The 20,440-nt window shown below is 45.7% G+C and overlaps 1 protein-coding gene across 1 annotated transcript in view; it reads right to left on the bottom strand.

Moving 5' to 3' along the window:
- Positions 1 to 19,291, bottom strand: part of LOC143809355 (protein kinase C epsilon type-like) — a 57,056-nt gene extending 37,765 nt beyond the window's left edge. Inside the window, exon 1 of the mRNA XM_077292443.1 lies at positions 18,154 to 19,291. Coding sequence (XP_077148558.1) covers positions 18,154 to 18,177 — 24 coding nt within the window. The 5' untranslated portion in view covers positions 18,178 to 19,291. The remainder of the gene's footprint in view (positions 1 to 18,153) is intronic.
- Positions 19,292 to 20,440: the final 1,149 nt, after the last annotated feature.

Genomic DNA, 20,440 nt, shown 5'->3' with positions numbered 1-20,440 from the left:
AGCCTTGCTCCTCTGTCACTTTCATGCCGGTCAACATTGTAATCAGAAGCCTTTCTGTGCATGTTCCTGCTGCTAGACAACTCCCAGCTAAGTTGGACTTAGTCCTTGTTTGTTTTTGCATTTTGTTCCAGTTCACAGCTGTAGTTTCGTTTCTGTGTCTGGAAAGCTCTTGTGATCTGAAATTGCCACTCTGATGTTATGAGTTAATACTAGAGTCTTAAAGTAATTTCAGGATGGTATTTTGATAGGGTTTTCAGCTGACCATGAAAGTGCCCTTTCTGTCTTCCTGCTATCTAGTAAGCGGACCTCAATTTTGCTAAACCTATTTTCATACTACGTTTGTCATTTCATCTAAAATCACCGCCAATATTTGTGGGGGCCTCTGTCTGCCTTTCGGGGAAATTTCTCTAGAGGTGAGCCAGGACTATATTTTCCTCTGCCAGGATTAGTTAGTCCTCCGGCCGGCGCTGGGCGTCTAGGGATAAAACGCAGGCTACGCTACCCGGCTACTGTTAGTTGTGCGGCAGGTTTAGTTCATGGTCAGTTTAGTTTCCATCCTTCCAAGAGCTAGTTCGTATGTTTGCTGGGCTATGTTCTCTTGCCATTGAGAACCATAACAGTTTGACCGGCCAAAAGGGTTAAATTAATTGACAGAGAAAGGAGAGAAAAGAGAAGTCTGCTGAAGATTTTTTTTTTTTTTTTTTTTCCTTCAGTTCTGAGTGTGCTTGTAATTGAATCTCTTGCAAGTCTGCCTATATTGCAGCCTTTCTCTCTCTCTCTCCTTCTAATCCTGGAATGGCTCTGTGTTCACCTGTTTAAAATGGATATTCAGAGTTTAGCTGCAGGTTTGAATAATCTCACCACGAAAGTTCAAAATTTACAAGATTTTGTTGTTCATGTTCCTATATCTGAACCTAGAATTCCTTTGCCTGAATTTTTCTCAGGGAATAGATCTTGCTTTCAAAATTTCAAAAATAATTGCAAGTTGTTTTTGTCCCTGAAATCTCGCTCTGCTGGAGATCCTGCTCAGCAGGTCAGGATTGTGATTTCCTTGCTCCGGGGCGACCCTCAGGATTGGGCTTTTGCATTGGCTCCAGGGGATCCTGCGTTGCTCAATGTGGATGCGTTTTTTCTGGCCTTGGGGTTGCTTTATGAGGAACCTCAGTTAGAACTTCAGGCGGAAAAGGCCTTGATGTCCCTATCTCAGGGGCAAGACGAAGCTGAAATATACTGCCAGAAATTCCGTAAATGGGCTGTGCTTACTCAGTGGAATGAGTGCGCCCTGGCGGCGAATTTCAGAGAGGGTCTCTCTGATGCCATTAAGGATGTTATGGTGGGGTTCCCTGTGCCTGCGGGTCTGAATGAGTCCATGACAATGGCTATCCAGATCGATAGGCGTCTGCGGGAGCGCAAACCTGTGCACCATTTGGTGGTGTTTACTGAGAAGACGCCAGAGAATATGCAATGTGATAGAATTCTGTCCAGAAGTGAACGGCAGAATTTTAGACGAAAAAATGGGTTGTGCTTCTATTGTGGTGATTCAACTCATGTTATATCAGCATGCTCTAAGCGTACTAAGAAGCTTGATAAGTCTGTTTCAATTGGCACTTTACAGTCTAAGTTTATTCTATCTGTGACCCTGATTTGTTCTTTATCATCTATTACCGCGGATGCCTATGTCGACTCTGGCGCCGCTTTGAGTCTTATGGATTGGTCCTTTGCCAAACGCTGTGGGTATGATTTGGAGCCTCTTGAAACTCCTATACCCCTGAAGGGGATTGACTCCACCCCATTGGCTAGCAATAAACCACAATACTGGACACAAGTAACTATGCGGATTAATCCAGATCACCAGGAGATTATTCGCTTTCTTGTGCTGTATAACCTACATGATGTGTTGGTGCTTGGATTGCCATGGCTGCAATCTCATAACCCAGTCCTTGACTGGAAAGCTATGTCTGTGTTAAGCTGGGGATGTAAGGGGACGCATGGGGACGTACCTGTGGTTTCCATTTCATCATCTATTCCCTCTGAGATTCCTGAATTCTTGACTGAATATCGTGACGTTTTTGAAGAACCTAAGCTTGGTTCATTACCTCCGCACCGGGAGTGTGATTGTGCCATAGATTTGATTCCGGGTAGTAAATACCCTAAGGGTCGTTTATTTAATCTGTCTGTGCCTGAACATGCGGCTATGCGAGAATATATAAAGGAGTCCTTGGAAAAGGGACATATTCGTCCTTCGTCATCTCCCTTAGGAGCCGGTTTTTTCTTTGTGGCTAAGAAAGATGGCTCTTTGAGGCCGTGCATTGATTATCGGCTTTTGAATAAAATCACGGTTAAATATCAATATCCGTTGCCACTGCTGACTGATTTGTTTGCTCGCATAAAGGGGGCCAAGTGGTTCTCTAAGATAGATCTCCGTGGGGCGTATAATTTGGTGCGAATTAAGCAGGGGGATGAGTGGAAAACCGCATTTAATACGCCCGAGGGCCACTTTGAGTATTTGGTGATGCCTTTTGGTCTTTCAAATGCCCCTTCAGTCTTTCAGTCCTTTATGCATGACATTTTCCGTGATTATTTGGATAAATTTATGATTGTGTATCTGGATGATATTTTGATTTTTTCGGATGACTGGGACTCTCATGTCCAGCAGGTCAGGAGGGTTTTTCAGGTTTTGCGGTCTAATTCCTTGTGTGTGAAGGGTTCTAAGTGCGTTTTTGGGGTTCAAAAGATTTCCTTTTTGGGATATATTTTTTCCCCCTCTTCCATCGAGATGGATCCTGTCAAGGTTCAGGCTATTTGTGATTGGACGCAACCCTCTTCTCTTAAGAGTCTTCAGAAATTTTTGGGCTTTGCTAACTTTTATCGTCGATTTATTGCTGGTTTTTCTGATGTTGTTAAACCATTGACTGATTTGACTAAGAAGGGTGCTGATGTTGCTGATTGGTCCCCTGCTGCTGTGGAGGCCTTTCGGGAGCTTAAGCGCCGCTTTTCTTCCGCCCCTGTGTTGCGTCAGCCTGATGTTGCTCTTCCTTTTCAGGTTGAGGTCGACGCTTCTGAAATAGGTGCTGGGGCGGTTTTGTCGCAGAGAAGTTCCGATTGCTCCGTGATGAGACCTTGTGCTTTTTTCTCGCGTAAATTTTCGCCCGCCGAGCGGAATTATGATGTTGGGAATCGGGAGCTTTTGGCCATGAAGTGGGCTTTTGAGGAGTGGCGTCATTGGCTTGAGGGGGCTAGACATCAGGTGGTGGTATTGACTGACCACAAAAATCTAATTTATCTTGAGTCCGCCAGACGCCTGAATCCTAGACAGGCGCGCTGGTCGTTGTTTTTCTCTCAGTTTAATTTTGTGGTGTCCTACCTGCCGGGTTCTAAGAATGTTAAGGCGGATGCCCTTTCTAGGAGTTTTGAGCCTGACTCCCCTGGTAATTCTGAACCTACAGGTATCCTTAAGGATGGAGTGATATTGTCTGCCGTTTCTCCAGACCTGCGGCGGGCCTTGCAGGAGTTTCAGGCGGATAGACCTGATCGTTGCCCACCTGGTAGACTGTTTGTTCCTGATGATTGGACCAGTAAAGTCATTTCTGAGGTTCATTCTTCTGCGTTGGCAGGTCATCCTGGAATCTTTGGTACCAGGGATTTGGTGGCAAGGTCCTTCTGGTGGCCTTCCCTGTCTCGAGATGTGCGAGGCTTCGTGCAGTCTTGTGACGTTTGTGCTCGGGCCAAGCCTTGTTGTTCTCGGGCTAGTGGATTGTTGTTGCCCTTGCCTATCCCGAAGAGGCCCTGGACGCACATCTCGATGGATTTTATTTCGGATCTTCCTGTTTCTCAGAAGATGTCTGTCATCTGGGTGGTGTGTGATCGTTTCTCTAAGATGGTCCATTTGGTTCCCCTGCCTAAGTTGCCTTCTTCTTCCGAGTTGGTTCCTCTGTTTTTTCAAAATGTGGTCCGTTTGCATGGTATTCCGGAGAATATCGTTTCTGACAGAGGTACCCAATTCGTGTCTAGATTTTGGCGAGCATTCTGTGCTAGGATGGGCATAGATTTGTCTTTCTCGTCTGCTTTCCATCCTCAGACTAATGGCCAGACCGAGCGGACGAATCAGACCTTGGAGACATATTTGAGGTGTTTTGTGTCTGCAGATCAGGATGATTGGGTTGCTTTTTTGCCTTTAGCGGAGTTTGCCCTCAATAATCGGGCCAGCTCTGCCACCTTGGTGTCTCCCTTTTTCTGTAATTCGGGGTTTCATCCTCGATTTTCTTCTGGTCAGGTGGAATCTTCGGATTGTCCTGGAGTGGATGCTGTGGTGGAGAGGTTGCATCAGATTTGGGGGCAGGTAGTGGACAATTTGAAGTTGTCCCAGGAGAAGACTCAGCTTTTTGCCAACCGCCGGCGTCGGGTTGGTCCTCGGCTTTGTGTTGGGGACTTGGTGTGGTTGTCTTCTCGTTTTGTCCCTATGAGGGTTTCTTCTCCCAAGTTTAAGCCTCGGTTCATCGGCCCGTACAAGATATTGGAGATTCTTAACCCTGTGTCCTTCCGTTTGGACCTCCCTGCATCTTTTTCTATTCATAATGTTTTTCATCGGTCATTATTGCGCAGGTATGAGGTACCGGTTGTGCCTTCCGTTGAGCCTCCTGCTCCGGTGTTGGTTGAGGGCGAGTTGGAGTACGTTGTGGAAAAAATCTTGGACTCCTGTGTTTCCAGACGGAGACTCCAGTATCTGGTCAAATGGAAGGGATACGGTCAGGAGGATAATTCTTGGGTGACTGCCTCTGATGTTCATGCCTCCGATTTGGTCCGTGCCTTTCATAGGGCTCATCCTGATCGCCCTGGTGATTCTGGTGAGGGTTCGGTGCCCCCTCCTTGAGGGGGGGGTACTGTTGTGAAATTGGATTTTGGGCTCCCCCGGTGGCCACTGGTGGAATTGAACTGGTGTGCATCATCCTCTCTGTTCACCTGTTTCCATCAGGATGTGGGAGTCGCTATTTAGCCTTGCTCCTCTGTCACTTTCATGCCGGTCAACATTGTAATCAGAAGCCTTTCTGTGCATGTTCCTGCTGCTAGACAACTCCCAGCTAAGTTGGACTTAGTCCTTGTTTGTTTTTGCATTTTGTTCCAGTTCACAGCTGTAGTTTCGTTTCTGTGTCTGGAAAGCTCTTGTGATCTGAAATTGCCACTCTGATGTTATGAGTTAATACTAGAGTCTTAAAGTAATTTCAGGATGGTATTTTGATAGGGTTTTCAGCTGACCATGAAAGTGCCCTTTCTGTCTTCCTGCTATCTAGTAAGCGGACCTCAATTTTGCTAAACCTATTTTCATACTACGTTTGTCATTTCATCTAAAATCACCGCCAATATTTGTGGGGGCCTCTGTCTGCCTTTCGGGGAAATTTCTCTAGAGGTGAGCCAGGACTATATTTTCCTCTGCCAGGATTAGTTAGTCCTCCGGCCGGCGCTGGGCGTCTAGGGATAAAACGCAGGCTACGCTACCCGGCTACTGTTAGTTGTGCGGCAGGTTTAGTTCATGGTCAGTTTAGTTTCCATCCTTCCAAGAGCTAGTTCGTATGTTTGCTGGGCTATGTTCTCTTGCCATTGAGAACCATAACAACCTTCATTTGTTGCCTGCTGTCGGTGTATTCAGTCCTGATTCTCAGCTCTCCTGAATATTCCTTGTGACCAGTCTCCTGCTGGAGAAGCTAAGTTTGCTTGTTCATTTTGCTCATTATTTCCTTGAAAACGTTTCTCAGTATATGATGAGTTCAGTCCAGCTTGCTTTTATGTGATTTTTTGCTTGCTGGTTAGTTCTGGGGTGCAGAGTGCGCCCCTCACATCGTGAGTCGGTGTGGGGGTTCTTGTATTCTCTGCGTGGTTTATTTTTGATAGTTTTTGTACTGACCGCACAGATTCCTACCTATTTTCTGTCTATCTAGTGTTAGCGGGCCTCATTTGCTAAACCTGTTTCATTTCTGCGTTTGTGTTTTCCCCTTAACTCACCGTTGTTATTTGTGGGGGGCTGTCTATAACTTTGGGGTTATTTCTCTGAGGCAGGTGAGGTCTTTGCTTTCTCTCTAGGGGCAGTCAGTTTCTCAGGCTGTGAAGAGGCGTCTAGGTTTTTAGGTAACGCTCCACGGCTGCCTTTAGTGTGTTGGATAGGATCAGGATTGCGGTCAGTATAGCTTCCACATCCCCAGAACTTGTCCTAACATTCTGGTTATATGTATCAGGTCAGTTTTGAGATCCTACCACCGGATCATAACAGTACAGCAGGCCACAAAGTGTTAATGCAGCAGAAGAGGGAGAAGAGAAATCCTGAAGTCATTGTTTTTTTCTTCTCTGCACTGTGTTTAGCCTCTCTCCTCCCCTTAATCTCTGGGTGGTTCTGAACTCAGCTGCAGATATGGACATTCAGAGTCTGTCTTCTAGTGTGGATCATCTCACTGCAAGGGTACAGGGCATTCAGGATTATGTAGTCCGCAGTCCTATGTCAGAGCTGTTGTGAATTTACTTTTTGGCTCCCTCTAGTGGCTACTAGTGATTTGACTCTGGGTATGTCAGTCATTCCTCTTATGCTCACCTGGGTCGTTAGGTCAGGGGTGTTGCTATATAAGCTCCCTGGACCTTCAGTTCAATGCCTGGCAACGTTGATATCAGAGCTAATCTGTAGTGCTCTTGTCTACTGATCCTGGTTCCTGCTTGATTAAGCTAAGTCTGCTTTTTGCTATTCGTTTTTGTTTGCATTTTTGTCCAGCTTGTATAGAATCTGTATCCTGACCTTGCTGGAAGCTCTGGGGCGGCTGGTGTTCTCCCCCTGGGCCGTTAGACGGTTCGGGGGTTCTTGAATCTCCAGCGTGGATTTTTGATAGGGTTTTTGTTGACCATATAAGTTATCTTGCTATATTCTGCTATTAGTAAGTGGGCCTCTCTTTGCTAAACCTAGTTCATCTCTGTGTTTGTCATTTCCTCTTACCTCACCGTTATTATTTGTGGGGGGCTTGTATCCTACCTTTTGGGGTCTTTTCTCTGGAGGCAAGAGAGGTCTTTGTTTTCCTCTTCTAGGGGTAGTTAGCTCTCCGGCTGGCGCGAGACATCTAGCGACCAACGTAGGCATGTTCCCCGGCTACTTCTAGGGTTGGCGTTAGGAGTAGATATATGGTCAATCCAGTTACCACTGCCCTATGAGCTGGATTTTTGTACTTCGCAGACGTGCTGATATCTCTGAGACCCTCGCCATTGGGGTCATAACAGTTTGCCAGGCCAGTATTAAATGTTAAATGCATTGCAGAAGCGGGATTATAGGAAAGAAAGTTCTGAGTTTTTTTTTTTTTTTTTTCTTTCTCTCATTTTTTTTTCCTTTCCCCTTTACCTCTGAGTGGCTTGTGATTGCTGCAGACATGAATGTCCAGACCTTGATTACAAGTGTGGACCAGCTTGCTGCTCGTGTGCAGGGCATACAAGATTATGTTACCAGAAATCCTATGTCAGAACCTAAGATACCGACTCCTGAACATCGGGAGGTGATACGTTTTCTTGTTCTGCATAAGATGCACGATTTGGTTGTTTTGGGTTTGCCATGGTTGCAGACCCATAATCCAGTCTTGGACTGGAAGGCAATGTCAGTGTCAAGTTGGGGCTGTCATGGAATTCATGGAGATTCCCTGCCTGTGTCTATTGCTACTTCTACGCCTTCGGAAGTTCCGGCGTATTTGTCTGATTATCAGGATGTCTTCAGCGAGTCTAGGTCAAGTGCATTGCCTCCTCATAGGGAATGTGACTGTGCAATAGATTTGATTCCAGGCAGTAAGTTTCCTAAGGGAAGACTGTTTAATCTGTCGGTACCTGAACATACTGCGATGCGTTCATATATCAAGGAGTCTCTGGAGAAGGGGCATATCCGTCCTTCTTCTTCCCCTCTTGGTGCGGGATTCTTTTTTGTAGCCAAAAAGGACGGATCTTTGAGGCCTTGTATTGACTATCGGCTTTTAAATAAGATCACTGTCAAATTTCAGTATCCTTTGCCGTTGTTGTCAGACTTGTTTGCCCGGATTAAAGGTGCCAAGTGGTTCACCAAGATAGACCTTCGCGGTGCGTACAACCTTGTGCGCATTAAGCAAGGAGATGAATGGAAAACCGCATTCAATACGCCCGAAGGTCACTTTGAGTACTTGGTGATGCCATTTGGGCTCTCTAATGCACCTTCAGTTTTTCAGTCCTTTATGCATGACATTTTCCGGAAGTATCTGGATAAATTTCTGATCGTTTATCTGGATGATATTCTGGTTTTTTCTGATGATTGGGACTCGCATGTGGAACAGGTCAGGATGGTTTTCAAGATTTTGCGTGAAAATTCTTTGTTTGTTAAAGGCTCAAAGTGTCTCTTTGGTGTACAGAAGGTTCCCTTTTTAGGGTTCATTTTTTCTCCTTCTGCTGTGGAGATGGACCCAGTCAAGGTTCGAGCTATTCATGATTGGACTCAACCCTCGTCAGTTAAGAGTCTTCAGAAGTTCTTGGGTTTTGCTAACTTCTACCGTCGTTTTATCGCTAATTTTTCTAGCGTTGTTAAACCGTTGACGGATATGACCAAGAAAGGCTCTGATGTGGCTAACTGGGCTCCTGCTGCCGTGGAGGCTTTCCAGGAGTTGAAGCGCCGGTTTACTTCAGCGCCTGTTTTGTGCCAGCCTGATGTCTCACTTCCCTTTCAGGTTGAAGTGGATGCTTCGGAGATTGGGGCAGGGGCCGTTTTGTCGTAGAGAGGCCCTGGTTGCTCTACTATGAGACCTTGTGCCTTTTTCTCTAGGAAGTTTTCGCCGGCAGAGCGAAATTATGATGTGGGCAATCGGGAGTTGTTGGCCATGAAGTGGGCATTTGAGGAGTGGCGTCATTGGCTCGAGGGTGCTAAGCATCGTGTAGTGGTCTTGACTGATCACAAAAATCTGATGTACCTCGAGTCTGCTAAACGCCTGAATCCTAGACAGGCCCGCTGGTCATTGTTTTTCTCCCGTTTTGACTTTGTGGTCTCGTATTTGCCAGGTTCTAAGAATGTGAAGGCCGATGCTCTGTCTAGGAGCTTTGTGCCTGATGCTCCTGGAGTCGCTGAACCTGTGGGTATTCTTAAAGAAGGAGTTATATTGTCAGCTATTTCTCCAGATCTGCGACGTGTGTTGCAGAGATTTCAGGCTGGTAGGCCTGACTCTTGTCCACCTGACAGATTGTTTGTGCCTGCTAAATGGACCAGCAGAGTCATTTCCGAGGTTCATTCCTCAGTGTTGGCAGGGCACCCGGGAATTTTTGGCACCAGAGATCTGGTGGCCAGGTCCTTTTGGTGGCCTTCCTTGTCTAGGGATGTGCGGTCATTTGTGCAGTCCTGTGGTACTTGTGCTCGAGCTAAGCCTTGCTGTTCTCGTGCCAGCGGGTTGCTCTTGCCCTTGCCTGTCCCGAAGAGACCTTGGACACACATCTCTATGGATTTCATTTCAGATCTTCCGGTGTCTCAGGGCATGTCCGTTATCTGGGTGATATGTGATCGTTTCTCCAAGATGGTCCATCTGGTTCCTTTGCCTAAGCTGCCTTCCTCTTCTGATCTGGTTCCTGTGTTCTTCCAGAATGTGGTTCGTTTGCACGGCATTCCTGAGAATATTGTGTCGGACAGAGGATCCCAGTTTGTTTCCAGGTTCTGGCGATCCTTTTGTGGTAGGATGGGCATTGAATTGTCGTTTTCGTCCGCTTTTCAACCACAGACTAACGGACAAACGGAACGAACTAATCAGACTCTGGAGGCGTATTTGAGGTGTTTTGTCTCTTCTGATCAGGATGATTGGGTGACCTTCTTGCCGTTGGCTGAATTTGCCCTTAATAATCGGGCTAGTTCTGCCACCTTGGTTTCGCCTTTTTTTTTGCAACTCTGGTTTCCACCCTCGTTTTTCCTCGGGACATGTGGAGCCTTCTGACTGTCCTGGGGTGGATTCTGTGGTGGATAGGTTGCAGCGGATCTGGAATCATGTGGTGGACAACTTGAAGTTGTCACAGGAGAAGGCTCAGCGTTTTGCCAACCGCCGCCGCGGTGTGGGTCCCCGACTTCGCGTTGGGGATTTGGTATGGCTGTCTTCTCGATTTGTTCCTATGAAGGTCTCCTCTCCCAAATTTAAGCCTCGATTCATTGGTCCTTACAAGATATTGGAGATCCTTAATCCTGTATCCTTTCGCCTGGATCTTCCGGTGTCGTTTGCCATTCACAACGTATTTCATAGGTCCTTGTTGCGGCAGTACGTTGTGCCTGTGGTTCCTTCTGCTGAGCCTCCTGCTCCGGTGTTGGTTGAGGGTGAGTTGGAGTACGTGGTGGAGAAGATCTTAGATTCTCGTCTCTCCAGGCGGAGGCTTCAGTACCTGGTCAAGTGGAAGGGCTATGGTCAGGAGGATAATTCCTGGGTGGTCGCCTCTGATGTGCATGCGGCCGATTTAGTTCGTGCCTTTCACGCCGCTCATCCTGATCGCCCTGGTGGTCTTGGTGAGGGTTCGGTGACCCCTCACTAAGGGGGGGGTACTGTTGTGAATTTACTTTTTGGCTCCCTCTAGTGGCTACTAGTGATTTGACTCTGGGTATGTCAGTCATTCCTCTTATGCTCACCTGGGTCGTTAGGTCAGGGGTGTTGCTATATAAGCTCCCTGGACCTTCAGTTCAATGCCTGGCAACGTTGATATCAGAGCTAATCTGTAGTGCTCTTGTCTACTGATCCTGGTTCCTGCTTGATTAAGCTAAGTCTGCTTTTTGCTTTTTGCTATTCGTTTTTGTTTGCATTTTTGTCCAGCTTGTATAGAATCTGTATCCTGACCTTGCTGGAAGCTCTGGGGCGGCTGGTGTTCTCCCCCTGGGCCGTTAGACGGTTCGGGGGTTCTTGAATCTCCAGCGTGGATTTTTGATAGGGTTTTTGTTGACCATATAAGTTATCTTGCTATATTCTGCTATTAGTAAGTGGGCCTCTCTTTGCTAAACCTAGTTCATCTCTGTGTTTGTCATTTCCTCTTACCTCACCGTTATTATTTGTGGGGGGCTTGTATCCTACCTTTTGGGGTCTTTTCTCTGGAGGCAAGAGAGGTCTTTGTTTTCCTCTTCTAGGGGTAGTTAGCTCTCCGGCTGGCGCAAGACATCTAGCGACCAACGTAGGCATGTTCCCCGGCTACTTCTAGGGTTGGCGTTAGGAGTAGATATATGGTCAATCCAGTTACCACTGCCCTATGAGCTGGATTTTTGTACTTCGCAGACGTGCTGATATCTCTGAGACCCTCGCCATTGGGGTCATAACACAGAGCCTAAAATACCAATTCCTGAGCTGTTCTCCGGAGATAGATCTAGGTTTTTGAACTTTAAGAATAATTGTAAGTTATTCCTTTCTCTGAGACCTCGCTCCTCTGGTGATTCTGTTCAGCAAGTTAAAATTGTTATTTCTTTGTTACGTGGTGACCCTCAAGATTGGGCATTCTCTCTGGCGCCAGGAGATCCTGCATTGCTAAATGTGGATGCGTTTCTTCTGGCGCTTGGAGTGCTTTATGAGGAACTAATCTGGTAGACCAAGCAGAGAAGGTTTTGCTGGCTCTCTCTCAGGGTCAAGATGAAGCAGAGGTTTACTGTCAGAAGTTTAGGAAGTGGTCTGTGCTCACTCAATGGAATGAGTGCGCCCTGGCGGCGATTTTCAGAAAGGGACTTTCTGAAGCCCTTAAAGATGTTATGGTGGGGTTCCCCACGCCTGCGGGTCTGAATGAGTCAATGTCTTTGGCCATTCAGATTGATCGGCGTTTGCGGGAGCGCAAACCTGTGCACCATCTGGCGGTATTTTCTGAGCAGAAACCTGAGCCTATGCAATGCGACAGGATTCTGACCAGAGTTGAACGGCAAAACCTCAGACGTCAGAATGGGTTGTGCTTTTACTGTGGTGATTCTACTCATGTTATCTCAGAGTGTTCTAGGCGCACAAAAAGGTTCGCCAAGTCTGTCACCATTGGTACTGTACAACCTAAATTCATTTTGTCTGTTACTTTCATTTGCTCTCTGTCATCCTACTCAGTTATGGCCTTTGTGGATTCAGGTGCCGCCCTGAATTTGATGGATTTGTCATTTGCCAGGCGCTGTGGTTTTATCTTGGAGCCTTTACAATTCCCTATCCCACTAAAGGGAATTGATGCTACGCCATTGGCCAAGAATAAACCTCAGTACTGGACCCAAGTGACCATGTGCATGGCTCCTGCACATCAGGAGGTGATTCGCTTTCTTGTGCTACATAATTTGCATGATGTTGTAGTGTTGGGTCTGCCATGGGTGCAGGCTCATAATCCAGTCCTGGATTGGAAAGCAATGTCTGTGTCAAGTTGGGGTTGCCAGGGAATTCATGGCGATGCTCCTTTGGTGTCAATTGCTTCTTCTACTCCTTCTGAAGTCCCTGAATTTTTGTCGGACTACCAGGATGTATTTGATGAGCCCAAATCCAGTGCCCTACCTCCTCATAAGGATTATGATTGTGCTATAAATCTGATTCCTGGTAGTAAATTCCCTAAGGGACGACTTTTTAATTTATCTGTACCAGAACATGCCGCTATGCGGAGTTATATAAAGGAGTCCTTGGAGAAGGGGCATATTCGCCCATCCTCGTCCCCTTTGGGTGCGGGGTTCTTTTTTGTGGCCAAGAAGGATGGTTCTCTGAGACCCTGTATTGATTATCGCCTTCTAAATAACATCACGGTCAAATTTCAGTACCCCTTGCCACTGTTGTCCGATCTGTTTGCCCGGATTAGGGGGGCCAGTTGGTTCACCAAGATAGATCTTCGAGGAGCGTATAATCTTGTGCGCATAAAGCAGGGCGATGAATGGAAAACAGCATTTAATACGCCCGAAGGCCATTTTGAGTACTTGGTGATGCCTTTTGGGCTTTCTAATGCCCCCTCTGTGTTTCAGTCCTTCATGCATGACATCTTCCGAGAGTATCTGGATAGATTTATGATTGTGTACCTGGATGATATTTTGGTCTTTTCTGATGATTGGGAGTCTCATGTGAAGCTGGTCAGGATAGTATTTCAGGTCCTGCGTGCCAATGCCTTGTTTGTGAAGGGCTCTAAATGTCTCTTCGGAGTCCAGAAGGTTTCCTTTTTGGGCTTTATTTTTTCTCCTTCTACTATTGAGATGGATCCAGTCAAGGTCCAGGCTATTTATGACTGGACTCAACCTACATCTGTGAAGAGTCTTCAGAAGTTCTTGGGTTTTGCTTATTTTTACCGTCGCTTCATCACTAATTTTTCTAGTGTGGTTAAGCCTTTGACGGATTTGACCAAGAAGGGTTCTGATGTGACAAATTGGTCTCCTGCGGCCGTGGAGGCCTTTCAGGAGCTGAAACATCGATTTTCTTTGGCTCCTGTCTTGCGCCAGCCCGATGTCTCTCTTCCCTTTCAGGTCGAGGTTGATGCTTCTGAGATTGGAGCAGGGGCTGTCTTGTCACAGAGAAGCTCTGATGGCTCTGTGATGAGACCATGTGCTTTCTTTTCAAGAAAGTTTTCGCCTGCCGAGCTGAATTATGATGTTGGTAATCGTGAGTTGTTGGCAATGAAGTGGGAATTTGAGGAGTAGCGACATTGGCTTGAGGGGGCCAAGCATCGTGTGGTGGTCTTGACGGATCACAAGAATTTGACTTATCTCGAGTCTGCCAAACGGTTGAATCCGAGACAGGCTCGATGGTTGCTGTTTTTCTCTCGTTTCAATTTCATGGTTTCATATCTTCCGGGTTCGAAAAACGTGAAGGCTGATGCCCTTTCTAGGAGTTTTGTACCTGACTCCCCGGAAGTTTCTGAACCGACTGGTGTCCTCAAAGAGGGGGTGATTTTGTCTGCCATCTCTCCTGATCTGCGACGGGTGTTGCAGGAGTTTCAGGCCAATAGACCTGACCGTTGTCCACCGGAGAGACTGTTTGTCCCGGACAGATGGACCAGTAGAGTTATTTCCGAGGTTCATTCTTCGGTGTTGGCAGGTCATCCTGGGATTTTTGGTACCAGAGATTTGGTGGCGAGGTCCTTTTGGTGGCCTTCCTTGTCACGGGATGTGCGTTCCTTTGTGCAGTCCTGTGGGATTTGTGCTCGGGCCAAGCCTTGCTGTTCTCGTGCCAGTGGATTGCTTTTGCCTTTGCCTGTCCCGAAGAGGCCTTGGACGCATATTTCCATGGATTTTATTTCGGATCCTCCTGTCTCTCAGAGGATGTCTGTCATCTGGGTGGTTTGTGATCGTTTTTCTAAAATGGTCAATTTGGTACCTTTGCCTAAGCTGCCTTCCTCCTCCGATTTGGTGCCACTGTTTTTTCAGAATGTGGTTCGTTTACATGGTATTCCGGAGAACATTGTGTCTGACAGAGGGTCCCAGTTTGTGTCCAGATTTTGGCGGTCCTTTTGTGCTAAGATGGGCATTGAATTGTCTTTTTCGTCGTCCTTCCATCCTCAGACGAATGGCCAAACCGAACGAACTAATCAGACCTTGGAAACTTATTTGAGATGTTTTGTTTCTGCTGATCAGGATGATTGGGTGACTTTTTTGCCATTGGCTGAGTTCGCCCTCAATAATCGGGCTAGTTCTGCTACTTTGGTTTCACCTTTCTTTTGCAATTCTGGTTTTCATCCTCGTTTTTCCTCGGGTCAGGTTGAGCCCTCTGACTGTCCTGGGGTGGATTCTGTGGTGGATAGGTTGCAGCAGATTTGGAACCATGTGGTGGACAATTTGACGTTGTCCCAAGAGAAGGCTCAGCGCTTTGCTAACCGCCGTCGCTGTGTGGGTCCCCGACTTCGTGTGGGGGATTTGGTGTGGTTGTCTTCTCGTTATGTCCCGATGAAGGTTTCCTCTCCTAAGTTCAAGCCTCGTTTCATCGGTCCTTATAAGATTTTGGAAATCCTCAACCATGTGTCATTTCGTTTGGACCTCCCAACATCGTTTGCCATTCATAATGTGTTCCATAGGTCATTGCTACGGAGATATGTGGTGCCTGTGAACCCTTCTGTTGATCCTCCTGCTCCTGTCTTGGTCGAGGGGGAGTTGGAGTATGTGGTGGAGAAGATCTTGGATTCTCGTATTTCGAGACGGAAGCTTCAGTACTTATTTAAATGGAAGGGCTATGGTCAGGAGGATAATTCCTGGGTTGTCGCCTCCGATGTCCATGCGGCCGATTTGGTTCGTGCCTTTCATTCGGCTCGTCCTGATCGGCCTGGGAGCTCTGGTGAGGGTTCGGTGACCCCTCCTCAAGGGGGGGGGACTGTTGTGAATTCCGTTCTCGGGCTCCCTCCTGTGGTCATGAGTGGTACTGTGTGAGTTTGTTCTTGGGCTCCCTCTGGTGGCCTTTAGCGATATGGCTGGGCTCAGCTGCTTCATTTCCTTCTATGCTGGGCCTATTTAACTCACCTGGACCTTCATTTGTTGCCTGCTGTCGGTGTATTCAGTCCTGATTCTCAGCTCTCCTGAATATTCCTTGTGACCAGTCTCCTGCTGGAGAAGCTAAGTTTGCTTGTTCATTTTGCTCATTATTTCCTTGAAAACGTTTCTCAGTATATGATGAGTTCAGTCCAGCTTGCTTTTATGTGATTTTTTGCTTGCTGGTTAGTTCTGGGGTGCAGAGTGCGCCCCTCACATCGTGAGTCGGTGTGGGGGTTCTTGTATTCTCTGCGTGGTTTATTTTTGATAGTTTTTGTACTGACCGCACAGATTCCTATCTATTTTGTCTATCTAGTGTTTGCGGGCCTCATTTGCTAAACCTGTTTCATTTCTGCGTTTGTGTTTTCCCCTTAACTCACCGTTGTTATTTGTGGGGGGCTGTCTATAACTTTGGGGTTATTTATCTGAGGCAGGTGAGGTCTTTGCTTTCTCTCTAGGGGCAGTCAGTTTCTCAGGCTGTGAAGAGGCGTCTAGGTTTTTAGGTAACGCTCCACGGCTGCCTTTAGTGTGTTGGATAGGATCAGGATTGCGGTCAGTATAGCTTCCACATTCCCAGAACTTGTCCTAACATTCTGGTTATATGTATCAGGTCAGTTTTGAGATCCTACCACCGGATCATAACAGTAATGTCACTGAGGCTGTGTTCCCAGCCGGTCTGAACTGCAGTGACCTCAGGACCGTGAGAAAAGTCAGTGATAAGGTCATCGCAGTTCAAGCTCAGTGTCTTCACAGCAGATCACCGTGAGAATTTTGACCATCTGCTGTAAGAATTATTAATTATTTAGAGATTGTTCATATTACGCTTAAGTCATATCTATAATCTCCTGTGATTTCTGCATACTGCAACTCCATCCTAGTAGAAACTGGCCATTTAACTCTTCATTTGCTCTCCTGTGTTCCTCTACTCTACTGGCTGGTTTGCTTGCCATCCAGCATAGTCCATTATTCAAGTCCTCGCTTTTCCATGTGTCATCATCCCTAGTCCATGTATTCATTTTGTTTTGCAGCTGTTAAACCTTAATAATATTTGCACATTTATATTTCCAGACATATTGTATGGCCTATAAGTCTTCCTTAACTTGGCACTCTCCACTGGGAAAAACTTTACCCCGAAATCTCCAGTCAGAGGCCTCTCACCCAGCCAAACTAGTTCTCCTGCTTTCTTCAAAATTATGTGGCAAGGCTATTTAAAGGGTTGATATTGACTTTTAGGATTGCTGCTTTGCTATTTGCTCACACACATAAGAAAATTATGATCATAATGGCTTGTTTGGTATAAATAGTTACTCATACCCCTGACTAATCCTACAACATTCTTGACTTAGTGCAAGTGTAGCTAGAAGAATGGATGCTGATTTGAAGGCAAAGGCAAGACCACACCATATATTGAGTTGATTACGATTTTTCTTTTGTTCATTCACTTTGCATTTTAGGGTAAGTTCACACTAGGCATTTTTCAGCATTTTTTTATCTGCAGCAAAACATGATCTCTTGTCAGGAAAGAAGCTGCAGAAAAAAGCATGTTTTCCTTGGTTTTTCTTGCTGCGTTTTTTTTTTTGCAGGGTTTTGGCATGCTAGATTTGTCTCTTGTGTATGCTGATAAAGTTTAGTGTTGAAAAAAGTCCTTTTCCATAGAATCAAGTTTTGGCACAAAAATGCAGCAAAACCTAATACCTGCACTTTTTTTCACCACCAATTCAAGTGAATCGGTGAAAAAACACTGAAAAAAGTGACATGCTCTACAGTATATTCCAAAAAACATGCAAAGCACAAAATAATGATGAAAAAAAAACCAATGTGTGTGCATGAATGTCTGAAAATGTTTAAAAACTGAGAAATGTTTTACCTCACAGAAAGGGTCACTGCTACAGGAAGCTGGAGGCGGCCGATGTGGGGCGATGCTGTGGTTGGGAGGAGGGGGTATTCAGCGGTGCAAGGCTGCGGAGGGCTCCGGGCTTTCAGGAAATGTCAGGAATCCCCACACTTCCCATCCTTGTCACTGCAGTGGACACCGGGAAAATGGCCGGCAGAGATCGCAGATTGAGATCTCTGCCTCCATGGTCTCGTCCACCGAGATCTCAATTTATACATGCATGTGCATTTTCCCAAAGTTCACCACAGTGAAAAGGATAGGAAGCATGGGGTATCCTGACATTTTTTTGAAAGCCCGGAATCTGCCACAGCCTCCCACCCCCAAACACCCCCTCCTCACAACCCGGGGCCCACATCATCTTTGCCCCCTGGGACCCCGCTCCAATGCAGCCGTTCCCCCCCAGTAAGCTATCTTAAAAGCGGACTATAAAACGCACAATCATTTTATTAAAACAATTTTTTTCCTATTTTCATACTAAAACTTTGGGGTAGGTCTGATGGTCCGGTGCGTCTTATAATCCACAAAATACGGTATATATACAGTCGTAGATGAGTGTTGACACCCTTGAAATAGTTTCAGAAAATTAAGTATCGCTCCCACAAAATTGTTGCAATTACACGTTTTGTTATACACGTTTATTTCCTTTGTGTTTATTGGAACAACACAAAAAAAAACAGAGAAAAAAAAGCCAATTGGATATAATTTCACACTAAACCCCAAAATTGATCCGTGTTGGCATCCTCAAATTAATATTTGGTTGCAGACTCTTTGGAATAAATAACTGCAATCAATCCCTTCCTATAACCATCAACAAGCGTCTTACACCTCTCACCTGGAATTTTGGACCACTCTTCATTTTCAAACTGCTCCAGGTCTCTCATATCTGAAGGCGCCTTCTCCCAACAGCAATTTTAAGATCTCTCCATATGTGTTAAATGGGATTTAGATCCAGGCTCATTGCTGCCACTTCAGAACTCTCCAGCGATTTGTTTCCATCCATTTCTGGGTGCTTCTTGAAGTTTGTTTGGGGTCTTTGTTCTGCTGGAAGATCCATGACCTAGGATGCAAACCCAAATTTGTTACTGAGCACTAAATTGTGACCCAAAATCTTTTGGTAATCTTCAGATTTCATGTTGGCTTGCATACACTCAAGGTGCCTAGTGCAAGAGGCAGCAAAACAACCCCAAAACATCTTTGAACCTCCACCATATTTTACTGTAGGTATGGTGTTTTTTCTTTGTAGGCCTCATTCTGTTTTTGGTAAACGGTAGATTTATGTGCTTAATCAAAAAGCTCTATCTTGTCTCATCTGTCCACAAGACACTTTACCAGAGGGATTTTGGCTAACTCGCGTACATTTTGGCAAACTGCAGTATAGCTTTTTTTATCTATGTCAGCAGCGTTTCATTTCATTCAAATGTTGATGGATAGTTCACGCTGACACTGATGCACCCTGAGCCTGCAGGACAGCTTGAATTTCTTTGGAACTTGACTAGTGCTGCTTTTCAACCATCCATACTATCCTGCATTGCAACCTTTAATCAATTTTCCTCTGCCGTACACGTTCAGGGAGATTTGCTACAGTGCACTATGGACAAAGGAACATGAAGATCTCTAGAAATGGACTTGTAACCTTGAGATTGGTGATAGTGTTCAATAATTTTGGTTCTCAAGTCCAGAGACAGTTCTCTTCTCCTTGGTGTTTTCTCAGTGGACACTAGGGGGACCTTACTGCATACATTTACTGAACACTCTGAAAGAGATTGGGAAGTTTTTCCCTATTCAATTTTTTGCTTTCATTTTTTCCTCCCCTTGTTTGAAGAACCATGACTTTTTCCATCTACATAACCATGAGGACTTTTTTTGAGGGAGGAGTTTAATATTTGATTTATACCATTCACTTTACGTTATTATGTAATGAAATACAGAAAACAAAATTAACCCCTTCACCTAGAGCCTGTTTTCACCTTCCTGACAGGCCAATTTTTACAATTCTGACCACTTTCACTTTATGAAGTCAGAGCTCTAGACCGCTTCAACGGATCTCGGTGATTCTGACATTTTCTTGTGACATATTGTACTTTATGATAGTGGTAAAATTTATTTGATATGACTTGTGTTTATTTGTTAAAAAAGAAATTTGGCGAAAAAATTTTAAATGTCGCAATTTTCAAACTTTTTATTATTATGCCCTTAAATCAGAGTCATATCGCACAAAATACACTCACCGGCCACTTTATTAGGTACACCATGCAAGTAACGGGTTGGACCCCTTTTGCCTTCAGAACTGCCTCAATTCTTCGTGGCATAGATTCAACAAGGTGCTGGAAGCATTCCTCAGAGATTTTGGTCCATATTGACATGATGGCATCACACAGTTGCCGCAGATTTGTCGGCTGCACATCCCAAAGATGCTCCATACAAGGCAGGATGGATCCATGCTTTCATGTTGTTTACGCCAAATTCTGACCCTACCATCCGAATGTCGCAGCAGAAATCGAGACTCATCAGACCAAGCAACGTTTTTCCAATCTTCTACTGTCCAATTTCGATGAGCTTGTACAAATTGTAGCCTCAGTTTCCTGTTCTTAGCTGAAAGGAGTGGTACCCGGTGTGGTCTTCTGCTGCTGTAGCCCATCTGCCTCAAAGTTCGACGCACTGTGCGTTCAGAGATGCTCTTAGGCCTACCTTGGTTGTAACGGGTGGCGATTTGAGTCACTGTTGCCTTTCTATCAGCTCGAACCAGTCTGCCCATTCTCCTCTGACCTCTGGCATCAACAAGGCATTTCCGCCCACAGAACTGCCGCTCACTGGATTTTTTTTCTTTTTCGGACCATTCTCTGTAAACTCTAGAGATGGTTGTGCGTGAAAATCCCAGTAGATCAGCAGTTTCTGAAATACTCAGACCAGCCCTTCTGGCACCAACAACCATGCCACGTTCAAAGGCACTCAAATCACCTTTCTTCCCCATACTGATGTTGAGGGAGGATTTAAAGTGATCCTTCACGGTTAACCCAGTGATTTCCAAATTAATATATAAAGTGTTGCCGGCAACTGAAAATGACCAGACGGAGACGTGTGTCTCTGTATGGGGGATCGAGCTGATCTCTAGCCCCCGT

Source organism: Ranitomeya variabilis, chromosome 2 (genome assembly GCF_051348905.1).
Source record: "Ranitomeya variabilis isolate aRanVar5 chromosome 2, aRanVar5.hap1, whole genome shotgun sequence".
Lineage (NCBI taxonomy): Eukaryota > Metazoa > Chordata > Amphibia > Anura > Dendrobatidae > Ranitomeya > Ranitomeya variabilis.
The sequence above is the reverse complement of the archived record's forward strand: the minus strand, read 5'-3'. Positions and strand labels throughout refer to the sequence as shown.